Source organism: Plutella xylostella, chromosome 22 (genome assembly GCF_932276165.1).
Source record: "Plutella xylostella chromosome 22, ilPluXylo3.1, whole genome shotgun sequence".
Taxonomy (NCBI): Eukaryota; Metazoa; Arthropoda; class Insecta; order Lepidoptera; family Plutellidae; genus Plutella; species Plutella xylostella.
Window position 1 is genome coordinate 9,812,732 of NC_064002.1, and position 17,636 is coordinate 9,830,367.

Below are 17,636 nucleotides of genomic sequence, written 5' to 3' on the forward strand. Positions count from 1 at the left end.
GGCACGGTCCGCACAGTGATGCCATCTAGTAAAAACCTTGTAACTACAACGTATTGGACGTGTGTTTTGATAAGTGCATGTTGTTGTTCTATAAGTAAGAGTGTTTGAGCAGTACGATATTGTTTGTATTCGCTGTTTTTACTACTGTGTATATTAGGTAGTTAATTTCTTACAATTTCGTCATAGTGACTGTGGCGTAGTTGTTAAGGCGTGGCGCGGCGGTGCCGCATGAGTTATTACGAATTTGTTGATACTTACTTCGCATCCTGTTATTGTTTTTTGTGACTTTAAAGATCATAATATGATAGAAGTTTCCTTTACTTTCTTTTTTTAATTTTTTAATTCGATTAAGGGTTTGTTAGTATTTAAAAAACTAAATTAAAATTGATTGTTAATCAATAACACACTTGATGGGATCAATAATCTACAATAGTTAGTAGCAGTCAGGTGCAATGTAGCGGACGACTAACTAAAACTTGCTTCTTTTTATTTATTGAGTTGTTCTCATAAGATTGAGGGTAGAACTATATATTATTATTATTATATATTAAGTATATGTGATCATGAATCCCAAAGTTCTTTGAGACAATACAACACTTGCGTTCCACTCAACGTTTTATAAATCGCTTTGGCTTCTAAATATTACTTATCGGTGCTTACTACTGATATCAAGAATGTTAAAAGGCATTTAAAAATAAAAACCAATAGTTTTACTATTTAGTGGAGGACTTGAACACAGGGACCTCATGCCGCCGCATCAATTCATGAATGCTTAACCACTCAGACTATCACCGACCATGATAGCGTTCTCGAAATATGCTATCATTATGCTGTTATTATTACCGCCACCGCCCCGTAACTTATATTTACAAGCTGGTTACTAGATGGCATTACTGTTTCCAATTCGCCTGATTACTTTTAGGCGCAGGCCACCGTACGTCCATGGTTCCCTTCCTACCCTTGACCCTTCCATTATGTCACTATCACCAAATAAATTAAAATGAAACAAGCAGCTAACATAATACAACTCTATTTATTAACCACTACTCTCCACTCCTCACTCCATAGTGTCGTCTTCACCACTAGTGTGCACTATGCACGGCTCGTAAGTCCACTTCGGGAATACCCTCTTGTAGAGGTTGAGAAGGATCGTGTCTTGAGACTTGAGCTGCCCGTCGAACACGCACTTCATGTGGCCGTGGGTTCCTGCGAATGTGCATTATGTTAAGTATTTACTTAGACTATAGTGCACGTGGCACGCGGAACTAGCTGGCCGCGCCTTAGGTATGTGAGCGGTGGGACGGGGAGGCGGGGGCGCTTGTTGTCAATGTCAGTTACTACTAAGTCCAAGCGCCCCCGCCTCCCCGTTCCACCGCTCACATACCTAAGGCGCGGCCAGCTAGTTCCGCGTGCACTATAACACCGAGCACGACAAACAATAATGCATGAAAGTGGTGACATGATGGTCCTAACGGCGACATAGTAAAAAAATGTTACATGTGCTGCTAGAGTTCTGCTTGCACTTGTTAAAATAGTCTGCTAAAACGCACTCGATACTTTTTGTACAATGTCATTTACCAAAATGAGTTATTACTTGGTTATTACTAGTGGACCTTTAGCCTGTCACTTCGCTGAAAATCTTTGCTAACTAATGGGTCGCCGCCGGGAAATGAGTTGTCAAGGAGCAATTATTTTTTATAACTGTAAGTACATACCGAGCGGTTCCTTGATGTGGCCGGAGCGGCCGTACTTGGTCCTGAGCTTGCAGGGGCGGAAGTACTGCACGTCCTCGCGGTTGAAGAACATGAAGCGGATCACCGCCGACCGTTTGTTCACCTGTAGCCAAACATTGTAAGTATCTTTTTTTTTAAGTAGCTATAGAAGTGTCCCACTGCGGGGTAAAGTCCTCCCCATGTTTACTCCACACGTCTGTGTTATCGACAACCTGACGCCAATACGGCAAAAATCTGTCCAGGTCTATACGCCTAGGTCTAAGGTGGTAAGTATCAGTTATTATTATTATTAGGATGCTGGCCCGCAGCATGGGTCCGTTATCGATAAACTTGTTTAGCCAATCAGAGCGTCGTATTTAAGACGAAATACGAAATAGTGGCCGTGTGTGAGATGTCCCCACATATTTATTTTATTATTTATTTATTTATTTATCTGCGTCGATAACAGACTTGTGTTACGGACCTTCTCACTAGACTCCTTGCAAAATTTGTCCAGGTGATAAGGTCATTTGCTAGACCTGTGGCCGTTACTGCAGAGCACTCATCGGTTGGCATTTTTCTCTCCCAAGCCCAAGCCAAGGCCTACTTTCCAGCCTTCACGCCTAACACCCAAACCACATCGACTATTTGAACTTAGAACCGCAAGTCGATGTTTTGAATACGTTACGTTAACTCCTAAATGCTTTACCTTGTATGGGTGTCCGGAGAGCACTATTCTCTTGATGATGAGTCGGTCGGGGTTGCAGGATAGCAGCACTCCTGAAGCTACTAGCTGGAGCTTTGAGTTCTTCTTCTCCTGAAATAGAACCATATTTTATGAATGATTGATTAAAACACCCAATAAAAGTCTAAAAATTATCCATCAAAATATTCGCAGTATTAATTGCAATTTATCTAGTTTAATGACACTGCTTGATAGATCTAATACAGATTGGGACATCATTGCTCTTAGTGAATGTTGGCTTCCGCATACGTCTTTCATTCCCGCCATAAATGGTTACCACTATGTTAAAACGGAGAAGAACCTATCGCAAAACGAAGGAGTTGTAGTTTACTTTAAAAATCATATGCATTTGTCAATATCAGAGCCTAACATACAGGATGCTAACTGCCTAACCTTGGAAATAGACAACAACACACTAGTTATTGCCTTATATAGACCTTCAAGATATAAAAACGCTGATCCATTTTTACAATCACCAAACGATTTTTTAACTGGCATAAATTATCATAACATTATTGTGGTGGGTGACATTAATATTGACATATTGCCTGGAACAAACGACCCACACTCACTAACTTATTTAAACCTATTAGCATATCAGACCATCTTACCTGCACATACAATTGTCACTCATGGAAAAACGTGCCTCGACCACTTCATGCTCAAAAGTAAACGGCCTGCTCATTGTTATGTTGCAAAAACCTCAATTACAGATCATGACTCTATAATCCTCATACTAGAGGAACATACCCGCTCTCCCTTTAAATCAACTATTGTAAAAAAAATCGACTATGTTGGTCTAGATAACGCTATGAAAAACCTAAATGTACACTCAATTTATAAAACGTCCGATACAAATGCAGCGATGTCTATATTTGTCGGAGAGTTGAACAATATAATAAATTCTAATACAAAAGTAATAAAAATCTCAAATCGTCAGAAGATAAAAAAACCATGGATAACTAAAGGACTATTAAAATGCATGAAAAATCGTGATAAACTTCACCAAAAAAGTAGCAAAAATCCAGATGATGAAATTATAAAAATTACATACAAAAGGTACAGAAATTTCTGTAACTCGTTACTAAAAAAGATTAAAAGAGAATATGAAAAAAATACATTACAAAAAGCTGCAACAACAAACAACAAGGTACTTTGGGACACAATAAAAGATATAACGCATTCAAAAAGAATTCATAGTTCTGCTTCCGATTTAATATCTAAATTGAACCCAACCTCAGCTGTTAATGATGTAAATGACTACTTTGCTTCAATCGGTAGGAACCTAGCCGAAAAGATCTTGAAAGACACCGACAGCAAAAAATCTACTTTACCTCCCTGCCCATACTCATTTGTTTTGAATCCTACTGATGAAGAAGAAGTTAGTAGCTGCATACTCAACCTTAAAAAGCTCCATTCCACAGGACGTGACAGTATTTCTGCTGGTTTCCTTGTAAGATATATTCATATTTTGGCTTCTCCTCTTACATACTTAATTAACTTAATGTTCTCCACAGGTATCTTTCCCTCAGAACTAAAGCTTGCAGAGGTGATTCCCATTCATAAGGGTGGGGCCAGAGACTGTGTCAATAATTATAGGCCAATTTCAATGCTTCCTACTCTATCAAAAGTTGCAGAAAAATTGATAAACAAAAGATTAGTAAACTATTTAGACAGTAAAACGCTGTTGTCGAAGTCACAGTTTGGTTTTAGAGCTGGTGTTTCAACAAGTGATGCTGTTCATGAGCTCGTGGATCATATTGTGACTAAACTTGACAACGGTAAGAAAGTTATAGGAATATTTCTAGATCTAGCCAAGGCATTTGACACAGTCTCTGCCCCACTTCTAATGGATAAACTAGAAAAACTTGGAATCCGTGGGATACAACATAACTTGTTTCAAGATTATCTCTCGAATAGACAACAAAGAGTTAAAATAGATGAGAACGTAAGTGAGGACTTACCAATAACTTATGGTGTGCCTCAAGGAAGTGTACTCGGACCTACCCTATTTTTAACTTACATCAATGATTTGTGCAACCTCCAATTACCAAATGGCAAAGTTATAACTTATGCTGATGACACCGCTTTGATTTTTCATGGAGATACTTGGGAACAAGCTTACGATTTTGCGCAGTCAGGTTTTAATACTGTCACTTCTTGGCTTACTGATAATGTTCTCACGCTGAACGTTGATAAAACAAAATTTATACCTTTTTCAATACGAAGGTCGGCGGTGTCAGTACATAATAAATACTCCATTAAAGCTCATTTTTGTAAATCTAACCAAGTTTGTCAATGTGACGATTTAACTCTAGCATTCAATATAAAGTATCTGGGTGTAATGATTGATAGCACTCTAAGTTTTAATCGTCACATTGACCTACTGTCATCTAGGACTCGTAAACTTATATTTATCTTCAAAACCCTGCGGCATGTTTCTGATAAAAACATCATCAACATGGTGTACTTAGCACTATGTCAATCAATCCTGTGTTACTGCATTACTGTTTGGGGGGGTTCATGCAAATCTAGAATAATAAAATTAGAAAGGGCGCAAAGAGCCGTCCTAAAAGTCAGTCACTCTTTACCATTTTTCTTCCCTACGAAAGATCTCTACTCTTTGTCGAATGTTCTCTCTATCCGTAAACTATTCGTTCTTAATACCATACTAAAGCAACACTCTAGCCTCAAATATGACCCATCTATTATGCAAAATAGACGCGTGAAACATATGATCTGCCGCTCAAATACAGTTATGAATACAGTGTTCTCGAATAGATTCTTTGAATTCTTGGGAGGTTACCTTTATAATAAGGCAAATAAAATGCTTCAAATATACTCGTTAACCAAAGCAAACGTCAAAAAAGTTGTATCGGAATGGCTTAGATCACTTGATTATGAAGAAACCGAAAATCTTTTACACATCGTCTCATAATACCTATTATTTCATATTATTACCTAAATATGTCAACTATACTTATTCGTCGCCACAAAAGTATTTATTTCTTTCACTTACACACACACACACACACACACACACACACACACACACACACACACACGCACACACATACACACACACACACACACACACACACACACACACGCACACACATACACACACACACACACACACACACACACACACACACACACACACACACACACACACACACACACACACACACACACATATACGCATACATATACCCTCACACCCTACTTTATGTAAAACTAATTGTTTAATGTTCATTGTTATCAGTTAAGACGCATTGTATCCATTGTCCACATGGTTCAGAGTAGGAGAGGCTGGTAATCCGTCATACAGGTCTCCTAGTACGGACACCAGTCTCTCACATAGATCAAAACTAATGTACAATCTAATCTTAGCATAACAACCTATACATTTTCTGTAAACATCTGTGTGAGAAAAAAATTAAGATTTTTATTTTTTATTATTATATTAATGACTTATCGCAGATTCAGTAACAAAATTTATGTGATGTTTTATATTAGAACAGCTTCTTTTTTATTGTCCTATTCTATTCTATTCTATTCTCATAGGGGGTGAAGTTCCTGTACGTGGCTCTCTCGAGTGGAACCTTTGTACATATCCCCTTGATTTCAGCTCAGCCAGCCTAGCTCCCGAGTAAACTGGAGTAGCAGGCCTGGGTGTTGTAATAGCTGAGGTAGGCGCTCTGTTGGTCCAAGAATAGATAATCTTGTTTCTGTAGTAGGTGGACAAGCTAACAAAATATGTTCAACCGTCTCATCTACTTCTTTACATGTCCTACATAAGGGACTAGTTGAGTTACCTATGGTATATAAGTGTTTATTCACGCAACAATGTCCTGTTATTAATCCTACCATTAATGATATATTACTACGGGACAGGTTGAGTAAGTAGCGTGTAAGTTTATGGTTGTATGATACAATAAACGCTTTACTTTGTCTGCAATCTACACGATTTATCCACTCCTGATTGTGTTCAGATAGTGTTTTATCGGTGAGACATTGCCTTATTGCCTTTGATGACAAACTAATAAATGGTTCTGGCCCTACTGGTAGGGTATTTGATCCCATTCTTGCTAGTCGGTCAGCCTCGCAATTTCCTATGTTGTCGTTATGACTTTTAATCCATTGTACTGTTACATTATTTGAAATGCTTAGGTTTTCAAGTGTTCTGTGACATTCTAAAATTAATTTAGATTTTGTTACAGTTCTGCCTAAGGCACCTAAAATTGCCATACTGTCTGTGTAGAAGCAGATATTGCAATTTTTTGTGTCTTTTATTTGTGTAGCTCCGTCAAGTAGGCTGGCAGCTTCTGCCTGAAAAACAGTAGCTTTGTTCCCGAAGCTGACAGAGTATTGTAAATTAAGTTCCGGGCAGAAGACACCTCCACCGCTGCCCTTCTTGTTCTTGGCTCCGTCAATGTAGATATTGATGTCGTAATTGTTTTCGTCTGATGTGCCACACTGATCTCGCTGGATAGTGTAGCTTCGGTTGAAGATAAACGTCTTTATAGTAGTGTCGCTGCATTCAGTGGACCCGGGAGCCGACAACTTGGCAATGTCAAGTATGCGACTGTGTCCCTGTGCAGTAGTATTCGTTGACCATAGTCCCATGTTACTTAGCCTTATCGCCGCCGCTTTAGCTTCCTGCTTGATGATAATATCGAGTGGTGGAAGTCCTAGAATTATTTCTAGGGCGGCTGTTGGGGTTGACTTCATACATCCGGTGATTGAAACGCATGCAAGCCTTTGAAACTGTCGTAGTTTGTTTTTCACAGTAATGAGGTTCGATCTTTGCCACCAAACCACTGCTCCATATGTTATTATAGGTCTGACCACCGCTGTGTACAACCATTTACACAGCTTTGGCTTGAGTCCCCATTTGGATCCAACAAGTTTCCTAGTTTGGTATAGGGATATTGTTGCTTTACTTAGGGTTTTCTCCACATGTTTAGACCAGCTTAGGCGGTGGTCTAGCCATATGCCGAGATACTTTACCTCATTTGTTAACTTTAAGGTTGTATTAAAAAGTTTAGGTAGCTTTAAATTACCTATCTTAGTCTTTTTGGTAAATAGAACCATTTCCGTTTTGGTTGGGTTCACTGACAATTCATGTTTGTGACACCATTCCTCTATGATGTTCAGTGCAAGTTGCATCCTTTCACATAAGGTATTTACAAACAGACCGCCAATGAGAATCGTAACGTCATCGGCGTAGGCTATTGTTGTAAAACCTTTATTATTTAGATCGCAAAGTAGATCATTCACAACTAAAACCCACAGCAATGGAGATAACACTCCACCCTGCGGACATCCCTTTGCTACTTTGCATCTTATTGTATTTGTTGAAGTAAAAGATACTGTTCTTGATTTAAGCATATTTGTTATCCAGGCACTGATGACCGGGTCTACATCATGATTTTTAAGGTTATTACTTATGCTATTGAACATAGTTTTATCAAAAGCTCCTTCAATATCGATAAAAACTGCAAGGCAGGATTGTTGTAACAATATTGAATTTTCAATTTTGCTTACCACTGCGTGTAAGGCCGACTCTGTTGACTTACCCGGTTGGTATGCATGTTGGTTAGGATGGACAGGTTTCACGGAAAGTGCACCGTCACGTATATATCTGTCACACAGTCGTTGTAAAGTTTTAAGAAGAAATGATGACAGACTAATGGGTCTTTAGGCTTTCGGAGAGGTGTAGTCATCTTTACCCGCTTTAGGCAAAAATACTACTTTCACCTCCCTCCATCCCTTAGGTATATACCCGAGGGCTATACAGGCTCTGAAGATACCTACTATCCGTGGTGAGATAATATCTACCTCCCACTGTAGGAGAGCCGGCACTATACCGTCTGCTCCCGGCGATTTGAAGGGAAGGAAAGAGGTGATAGCCCATCTTACTTTTTCTTCATTTATTACGGCGGCCGCAATAGATTCAGCGTAACTAGAAGAATTAATTATTGGTGACAGCTGATCTTGATCACACGACTCTTCTGCTAGCATTTCACAGCCAGGGAAGTGCGTGAGCAACAAGAGGCTGTTCCTTTCGGTTTCGTTTTTTGTGTAGGTACCATCTGGTTTTTTTTAGTGAATCTAGCTGATTTTGAGAGTCATTTGACATGCATTTTTTTACCCTCGCAGCTTTAGTTTCACTTTGAATTGACCCGCAAAAATTCCTCCAGGATTCCCTAGTTTTTGCTCTAGTCTCTTTTTTGAATTTATTTCTTGCTAATTGAAATGCTTTCCAATCTTCCTCTTTTTTCGTATTTTTGGCGCGATTGAAAAGTTTTCTTACATTTGTTCTCATTTTCTCCAGTGAATTGCACCACCACTTGCGAGGTGACGCACTCACGGTCACTAAAGGACATGATTCTTCGTAGCTTTTAACGATAATGTTAGTAAATTCGTCAACAGCTTCGTCTATCAACTTATAGGTGTTTAAGTTATCATACGGCTGAGTGTCGCTCAGTCCCTTAAGTAAACGATCGTGAAACTCGACTCTGTTTGTTTTCCTCGGATTTCTATATTGCCTAGGTTTGGGTGTTATTGAGGTTAGCTTAAAAGATATCCATCTGTGATCCGCACAGGACACGTCTGGAAGCACCCTCCAGCCTACCACCATGTCCCTCGCCTGACTGTTAGTAATAGTGACATCTGGAATTGTTTGAGCACGAGCCGTGACAAACGTAGGCTCGGACCCTCTATTCAGAACACTTAGATTATTAGATAATAGGAACTCGAGTAAATCCCTACCCCTTTTATTAGTTTCCCTACAGCCCCATAGACTGCTATGCGCATTTGCATCGCAACCTATAATGAGTGGGATATTGTTTATCTTACATTCCGTGACCAGAGAGATAAGCTCGGGCGGGGGCATTGACCCGTCCCCAGGTAGGTATGCCGAGGCGATATACAACACCCGCCTCGCGTGCGACTCGTCCAATGTGAGTCCCACCACGGTTAAGTCCGGAGTGCAAAGATTTGTAATTTTATTAGCAGTGTAACATTTAGGTATAAGTATTAGACTTCTTATTTTACTACAATCTACAGTGGAGAAAGAGTTACAATAAAAAGTATTACCTTGATGAAGTTCGAGCGGCTTACCCCTCCTAAGTAAAGGCTCCGTGACCAGCGCAATGGTGGTCGGGTTTTCTTCTAGTTTACGTCGCAGAGCCGCGGCCCCAGTGTACGAATGTTGAATATTCGCTTGTATCACTTTAATCGACGTCATTTTTGTTTTATTGTTTTTTTTTTTTTTTATATAGATGTAATATTATATATTATAAATATATTTAATATTATATGTGTAAGTGTATACATATTTAATAAAGTTTATGTTGGTGTGGTCGCCCGGTCGTCGTCCCGCCCCAACATATATTCCTCGGTGGCCGAGGACAAGCTCAGAGCCGAGGGCGACCGAATGCCAAGGGCACCGAGGCCCAACCATTCGCCCGCACTCGACCCCGAAGACCTGCGCTCGCGACCGGACTCCGGCTTGTCCGCCACCGCCGTCACCGCGTCACACGTGTCCCCGGGGGGGGCACTTGGGGCTGCGGTCGCAAGCACGTCAGCTGTTTCAGCTGCCTGACCGCCGCCCTGTGACACTCTGACGTGTATTGTGCCCACCTTGTAGCTCAGCTTCCTCTCCCTCAGCTCAAGGCGCTCTACTTCGGGCTGCGGAATGCCAAAAATAAGCAGGGCACACCGCACCCCCTCGACCTCCCTAATATCGGAGGAGAACAGCCGCCAACTGTTGAGGTCGACCCAGCGTCGGTTAACCCTCGAAAGGTGGAACCGCAGGGCTTCTACTGACTCCTCAGTGTAGTCAGGCACCCACACGGCCCCCTTAATAAAGGAGGGCATCTCCGACGCCGCGACGACCTTCAACTGGCAGCCTCCATCCCATAAGGGGGGGAGGCTGCTGACGGTCTCCTTCAGCCAGTCCAGGGTGTAGTCGTCGCAGCACCTCAATTTAAGTCCCCCGCGAGCAAGTTGCTGGGGGAAATGGTCAAAAGCGGGGACTACATCCCTGGTGAGGTCATTCACAGCCTCACTGTGTTTCAGCTCAACTGCCCGCCGGATGATCGTCATCTGGTCCGGGGACAGTTCTCGCCAATCAGCTGCCACGATTACTGCGTTCAAGTGCGCTTTTAGAGCGCCCGCGTAATTGAGGCTGGCTGATTGGGGGTCCTTGGGCCGAGCGAGACAGGCCCTCTTTGGGGGACCTCTCGTTCCCCCCTCCGCTGGAGACACCTTCTCGTCGGACCGCATGCGTTTGACCCGTGCGCTGGTGTTCGCCGGGGTCTTCGGTTGCCCACCACCCGGCACTAACCTGGGGCATCCCTTTTGGGACGCACCCGGGTGTGCAGCAGAGGTGGGGGCTTTGTGTGTAGCCGTGGAGGAGGCGGGAATCGGCCTGGCCGGTGTTGGGAGGGGTCGCCCCCCTGCCGGCATCGAACTCCCCGTGTGCCCCCGAGTCACGGTAGCACTGCCACGGTCATACTCATTGGAGCGACCCGCAGCAGCACTGGACGGCGTGACTCGAGCGGCGATGTCGGCCAGGGGCACCGCCGCCAGTCTGGCTGCCTCCTCCCGCATCCTCCTCCTGTGTAGCCTCCTCCTCGCCGAGCCGCTCATGCGGTGGCGGGTGCGTGTTGCGCCATCGACGGCCGGGTCCCCGGGGCCCCCGGGGGCGCCGCGGTCGGGCCCCGCCGGCGCCGGCGAGCCGGAACAGGCGGGGACCGCGGCGCTTGCCCCATGTGTGGTGTCAATGGTGTGGTGTGTGTGTTGTGTAGAATAAACTAAAAACACTTAATAAAGTAACGACCTGCAATAAATGAAATATGGCGGGTAGTTTTGTGTCACTGATTCACTAAACTATTAACTATCACTGTAATACGTTTCCGCGGTTTTCACGCCGAGATAACAATATCACAGGACTATCAACACTTTAGCTTCACTTTAAAACTTTAATCACTCACGATTTTAAAATATTAGGTCGGCTTTCGATTTTTTATCGGCGGAGCGCGCGTTCGCCTGACAAGAAAGATGGCCGACCCCCCTGACAAGAAAGATGGCCGACCCCCTTTTTTATTGTCATGACACGATGGAAATTTGATTCGATGCAGGTACTTTCAAAAGACGTAAATAAACTGTGGATGTTCATGCAAAAATAGATCGCATTACCTTGAAGCACAAGACCGAGGATGGACTGAACTGTATGGGCGCGAAGAATGTGGCCACACACGTTGAGGAAGGCTGGAAGAATCTCTCGTACTGAAATATAAGGATTCGATGTATTAAATTAACAGAAATATAAGTGAAAATATGTTTAAAGACAAAGAAAAAAAAGAAAATTCGCTCGCTTATATCGTATGATGTATATGAGCGAATGATGATCACAAATCATGTTTGAAAATATCGTACATAACCACGTATCGTACAGCTGTTTTTAAAAAACATTAATTTTGAAACCTTTCTAAGAATCCAGCAAAGAAATCAATACTATATATTTGTTTAGAAATAGTTGTTCAGTAGTCGTCAGTTTCTAAAAGTTAGATATTTCCATACATTCGCTCTCAATATTCCGATAACTTTTAGTGATCGAAAACTACCACGCAATTGCACCAGTTGACCTTATGATTTATGAAATACAAAACTAACCTTATGTTTCCCGCCATTAGTGTGTTGGCTGAACACCGGGTTCACGATCATACGCCGATATCCGACCTGAAAATATACATTATTCTTTCAGAAACCACTATTTACATTAATTTACAGGAATCAAGTCTGTATCTTGAAGCTATATAGTAAATGGAAAGTGATACAATTTTATCATAATTTCATAATTTTCAGGACCTATATAGCTAAAACTAATATGTCCCTACCTGCAAAATAAGCTTCTCCTTGCTCTGTATCGGCTCATCCGAAGCACCCGTCCTCTTCAAGACCACGTTCATGACCGACATCTTGTTCTCGTGGGGCAGGAGACCGAACAGTGCTAGAGGGGCGTTGGTGGAGCCGCTCTGGTAGGCTTTCCACAGGTCTTGGCGCACGCCCTTGATGTGGACTGTGATGTAGGCGCCGCAGTGCTGGGAAAAAGTTTTGCTGTTTAGAGTGTCATAAAGGCACCAACTCAGCATGTTCTATAAATATTAAGGCCACAGTGCTGGTTTTCAGCTGGCCCGTGTAAGGTATTAGCATAGGCAAAAAATAGTAATATTATCAGCAGTATCATCACACTGAAATTTCAAAGGCGAAAATTTGTGGAAGTATATGAATTTTGCCTGAAAGGGCTTTCAGGTGAAATTTTATAAACGGTTTTATTTTATTTTTTCTACATACTCGTAGTACTCGTAGTAATATTGCTACCCAATACATCAAAATAACACATAGGCAACTTTTTGTTCCCGGGTCCTACTGGCAAAAAGTTTGTTTGAAAAATCTACTACTGTTCTAGAATCTAACCGCTAAGTTAGAAAACGGCCGTTTCTAGAAGTTTAGGTTTTAAGTGGTTTTAATTTATGAAATTAACTTCTAGATTTAATAAACCATAATGTTGTCAACTCACGACATTAGTAAACGTATCCTCAGCCTCCTTGAAGACGCGTCGGCGCGAGCGCTCGTAGTTCTCGAACTGAAAGATACGCGCGTAGTCCGAGGGAAGGTTCTCCTTCACATCCCATGGGGAGGTCCTGGAAGGGAGGTGAGGGGGGTTTAAGCATGCCGTGGTGTAGTGTACAAAGAGTACTATTTAACAACGGAAGGTAGTGTAGTGCTGGAATGCCGCGGTATCTAAGCGGCCAGTGTGCGCTGACTCACGGCAACATGACTTAATGCCATGCCGTCCCGGTCTGCGTAGGTGTTTATTGACCTTTAACTTTTACATTTAACTGAAAGAGGGTGTTGCAAAGGTTTTACAATGAACATAAAGTTCATCCACCTGTGCATAGAAATAAGTGTATAGAATTCGATGATGATGTTTGAACACAGTACAATAATGATACATACTAATACATAGTAAACCAAATACGGCTCGCGACCTGTCACGGGCCTACAAAACGGGATGCTCGCTTTCTAATCACCTCTGAGTATCCCTTCAGGTTATACAGTCGTGAACATTATGTATTTAGTAAACCTAAGTACCTGAAAGACTCGATTCCCCGATACTTGCTGAACCGGTCCTTGGCCGCGGCATCCTGCGGCGTGTCCACTTCATCCGGGAACTGCCGGTCCTCGCGAGCCGCTTGCAGCTTCTGCAGCTGCGAGTGCTCTTCGAACAAGTCTATTGTTGCTACAAGTTACAACATACTTACCTGAAGGACTCGAGTCCTGTATACTTGCTGAACATGTCCTTAGTCACTCTATCCTGAGATGTATCCAGTTCGTCAGGAAAATAACAGTAACAGTTTGTAAATAGTGTTTTAATAGCGTGCGGATTTCATCAAGCATGCACGATCGCACGCCATTTTCCCGCGTCCCGCGTGCGTATTCCAACTGGCGTCGGCAATCCCGCGTGCGTGATGGAATCCTCACGATATTAAACACTCTAACACAGTATAACATTATAAACCTACCTGAAAGACTCCAGTCCCCTATACTTGCTGAATCTGTCCTTGGCCGCGGCATCCTGCGGCGTGTCCACTTCATCCGGGAACTGCCGGTCCTCGCGAGCCGCTTGCAGCTTCTGCAGTTGGGAGTGCTCTTCGAAAGCGTCTATTGTTGCGTCGTATCTGTGGGGGGGATGAGGTAAAGTTGTAGTGGTCAAACAAACTTTCATAAACAACACGGGCGCACGCACGGAACTGTAATCCAGTATGTTGTAGTTATAAGCTAGTTACTAGGAGGCATCACTGTTTGCCTAGCCTGTACACTAAAAGTGAATATTGGAATCTGTTCCAGGCAACTTCTGGTTGTGGGAGAGCCGTTATATGTTAAGTTTTATAGATAAAGGCATAGGAGTGGAATAGTTCGCGTATAATAAGCAAGCCGATACCCAATATTAGGAGATAGAGAGTTATTGATGATGAAACATTTTTTAAAAGGAAAGGATGAATGTTGCACAGTATACTAAAGGCACATAAAAATGGTTCAACAATACATAATGTATTTCATTCGTTATGTAGTTATTTCTAGGTACTGTTTTACTTTACTTACTCCGTTAACATACCTTTCATCAGTGGGTTCAACAGCGGACTCGGCGACGGACTCGCTGTCGTCCACGCGCTCGTCATCGCCGCCGTCCGAGTCGGACTCCTCGCACGACATGAACTCAGCGTCACCATCCTCCTGTGGTTACAGTTATTGTTATTGAAAAGGGGAGAGCAGCCACTGCCTATACGTAACTGCGCCATTGCAGACATACGGATGCGGGTAGCTCCACACAAATGGTTTAACGATTATACAGGGTGTGGGGTTGCCGAAGGCAAAGGAGATTCGCCAAGTGTCGTATAAACTGTACTTTTTATATGTGTCATGCACCCTGGGCAGTCAGCAACTGCTTTGCATGACTTTCTATCTGGCTAATTCGTTTACCATGCTCTAGTGTTTGCCACCAACAAAAGGTATATCAAGCTGAAGAGAGATGGCTCAGGGGTTTATTTTAAACAACTAGGAGTTTCCAAAGAGAAACAAAAGATAAATTCGAATATTACCTCACTCTCGTCGTCAGCGGGCTCATCATCCCCCTCCGCGTCGGACTCCACGATCCACGCCGCCTGGTACTCCGACCAGCCCTTCGGAACCTTCTTGACTTTCTTCGTCTTAGTCTGCAATACAATATTCAACATTCATCATCACCAACACGTCCACACTGCTGGGGCACGGGTAGGATACTACAATGAAGGAAGGGCCTAGCTAGTATATCAAACTTCAATACTAACAAACAAATTCATATTAGGAATTATCTTATGGGTTTAGACAGAGCATCACAAGAAAGTTAATTCTTTTATCTCTGTTTTTTAGGTAAGGGTAACAGTTGAATCATGATTTTATATTCTTATTTTATTGTGATGTGAATGATATTAATATTTAAGTGATTATGGTTTTTATGTGGACCCTGTCGTATCAATGTAAATAAATTATTATTATTTTTATTAAGCTTGAAAGCTGCTTTTTTCTATGTGAGTGGTGAGGCTCAAATATGAATGGAAGAGATGTTTAGCAGTAGCAAACTATGGGCTTATGACTCGAAGTTCTCACCTCTTGGTTAGCCATTTCTATTTCCTCCTCGGTGGGCCAGGTCTGCTCAGCGTCCATCGGGTTGGGGATGTTCTCACAGACCAGACTCTCTTGCTTCGAGGGATCAGCCACTTGCAGGACCGATACTTGATTGAACTCCGCGTCCATTGAGTCAGATTTGGAGTTTTCCCTAAAATTCACAAGTATAATTTTTATGTAGTAAGTTCTTTTGGTACAAAAGCTATGAGCAGTTGTGTTGAGAAACATTTGACCATGCTTTTCTTAAAAAAAAGTAATACAATAATAGCGGTTTTTACTTACTTTACTGAACTCAATGGGTGAGGATCATCATGCCCATCAATCTGTGAAATTTGAAAATCTCCCAAACCACTGATGTGAATTAAACTGTTGACACTCAGACCCGCGCCTCGTGAGTAGCCCTTCACTTTCAGAATACCACTGTCACCTTCTGCATCAGGCACATATTCCACCTCCTCCGCTAACATGTATGGCCTTCTTTCTCTGTGGTGTAACACATTGCGTCTCATGTTTCCAATCCTGCGTAGGACATTCAAGCCATCAGAGCTCTTGTCTAGCTGCATCACCTTTTCATCTGGCAGCCATTTTGAGACTAGCTTCTGAACGTTCTGCTTCTCTGTTGTGCGTTTCTTTGGATGGACACCTTCTATGTCCATAGCCACGACTACTGGTGTAGGCATTCCCTGGGCCATAGATAAGGCTAGTACTTTCTCTCCCCATTCGTCAACCGGTTCGTCCAGGGCCGAGCTCACATACAATACTGTATCTGCCACTTTTAAAGCGTCAAGGAGGCCAAACTCATCATGTGTTTCTGGGCATATGAAGGAGTAACGGTATTTGAAACTGGAAACCCTGGAAATTAGGTGTTTGATGTTTGAATGATGATAATCTATATAAATAAATAATACACTTAAAGTTATTTCAAATACTTACCCTATATGAACAACTCCATTTGGGGACTTGGAAACATTAGCATTTTCGGAACATGTGGTGAGTATAGATATGGCTGACTGTACATCGAGCCGGGCGTTCAGCGCCACGACACACACCAGGAAGGGAGGGCTCCTGCACCCTCCAACGGCGCGTTTCGTTGCGATAACCTCTTCGCGTTTGTTTTTGCGTATTTGCAAAGCCTGATGTCTACGTTCTTCCTTTTTGAGCACATGTTTGTTACGGCGGACGAATTCCTTAACGTTTACCTTGCCTGTAAAACGAAATTAAAGTGAGTAAGACACTGAAATCCGAAAGTTTAATAATCGAGTTGAGAATTTGAGAACTTTATTTATCACTTACCTTTTACGGCTGCTGCAACGCCGCGTTTGGATTTATGCCGTGATTTATGAACTTTGTTACTTTGCTTCAGAGTACCAGCTCGATGGCCTTGCTGCTGCATATTTATTTACAATAATTCACAAAATAAAATTGTAAACAAATCCCCACATGGTATCACGAAAAGGCATGTGCAAATTTTGACGTTGTCACATTCATAAATTGATTTCATAATCTGTGCGTCTACAGAGTAACTTTTGAATAAATGGAACTCAGAATAATAATTTCTAGAAATTTCTTTTTCGCTTGTTTAATACATTACATTTTTTGAAAATCTAGTTGGACATAATAAATAATAATATAAAAATAACTAAAAAGTTTATACAGCTTCTTCAAATTTTGAACTACTGTCCACATTAAGAAGCAACGAAGCTCATGCGTAGATTGGCCAGCTTTAGATTAGGGCAATATGAGAAAGTTGCAGTACCTGGGACATATTATGCGCAACAGTAAATACGGTTTATTGCAACTTCTCCTACAAGGGAAAATTCAAGGCCGTCGAAGACCCGGTCGAAAAAGAACATCTTGGGTCCAAAATCTGAAAGACTGGTACAACACCGACACCACATCCTTGTTCCGAGCAGCAGTCTCGAAGGAAAGAATAAGCC

The 17,636-nt window shown here is 42.2% G+C and overlaps 1 protein-coding gene across 1 annotated transcript; it reads right to left on the reverse strand.

Annotated features, from left to right (window-relative positions):
- Positions 1 to 1,014: 1,014 nt before the first annotated feature.
- Positions 1,015 to 17,168, reverse strand: LOC105389202 (pre-rRNA-processing protein TSR1 homolog). Its single transcript, XM_048629006.1, has 14 exons — positions 16,993 to 17,168; positions 16,633 to 16,903; positions 15,982 to 16,551; positions 15,682 to 15,850; positions 15,135 to 15,248; positions 14,651 to 14,769; positions 14,058 to 14,213; positions 13,052 to 13,175; positions 12,369 to 12,572; positions 12,145 to 12,210; positions 11,668 to 11,757; positions 2,422 to 2,529; positions 1,716 to 1,836; positions 1,015 to 1,206 (listed from the first exon to the last, which is right to left on the reverse strand). Exons 1-14 carry the CDS (start codon positions 17,090 to 17,092, stop codon positions 1,058 to 1,060), a joined length of 2,361 nt encoding a protein of 786 aa, XP_048484963.1. The 5' UTR covers positions 17,093 to 17,168; the 3' UTR covers positions 1,015 to 1,057.
- Between the last annotated feature and the right edge of the window lie 468 nt (positions 17,169 to 17,636).

Bases quoted from the DNA above. Each gene is read 5' to 3' on its own strand.
- LOC105389202 (XM_048629006.1), bottom strand. From the start codon at position 17,092: ATGCAGCAGCAAGGCCATCGAGCTGGTACTCTGAAGCAAAGTAACAAA. The intron at 14,770-15,134 runs GTAATATTCGAA...CTGTAACCACAG, and splicing joins CCGCTGACGACGAGAGTGAG to GAGGATGGTGACGCTGAGTT. The intron at 1,837-2,421 runs GTAAAGCATTTA...GTTTGGCTACAG, and splicing joins TCTCCGGACACCCATACAAG to GTGAACAAACGGTCGGCGGT.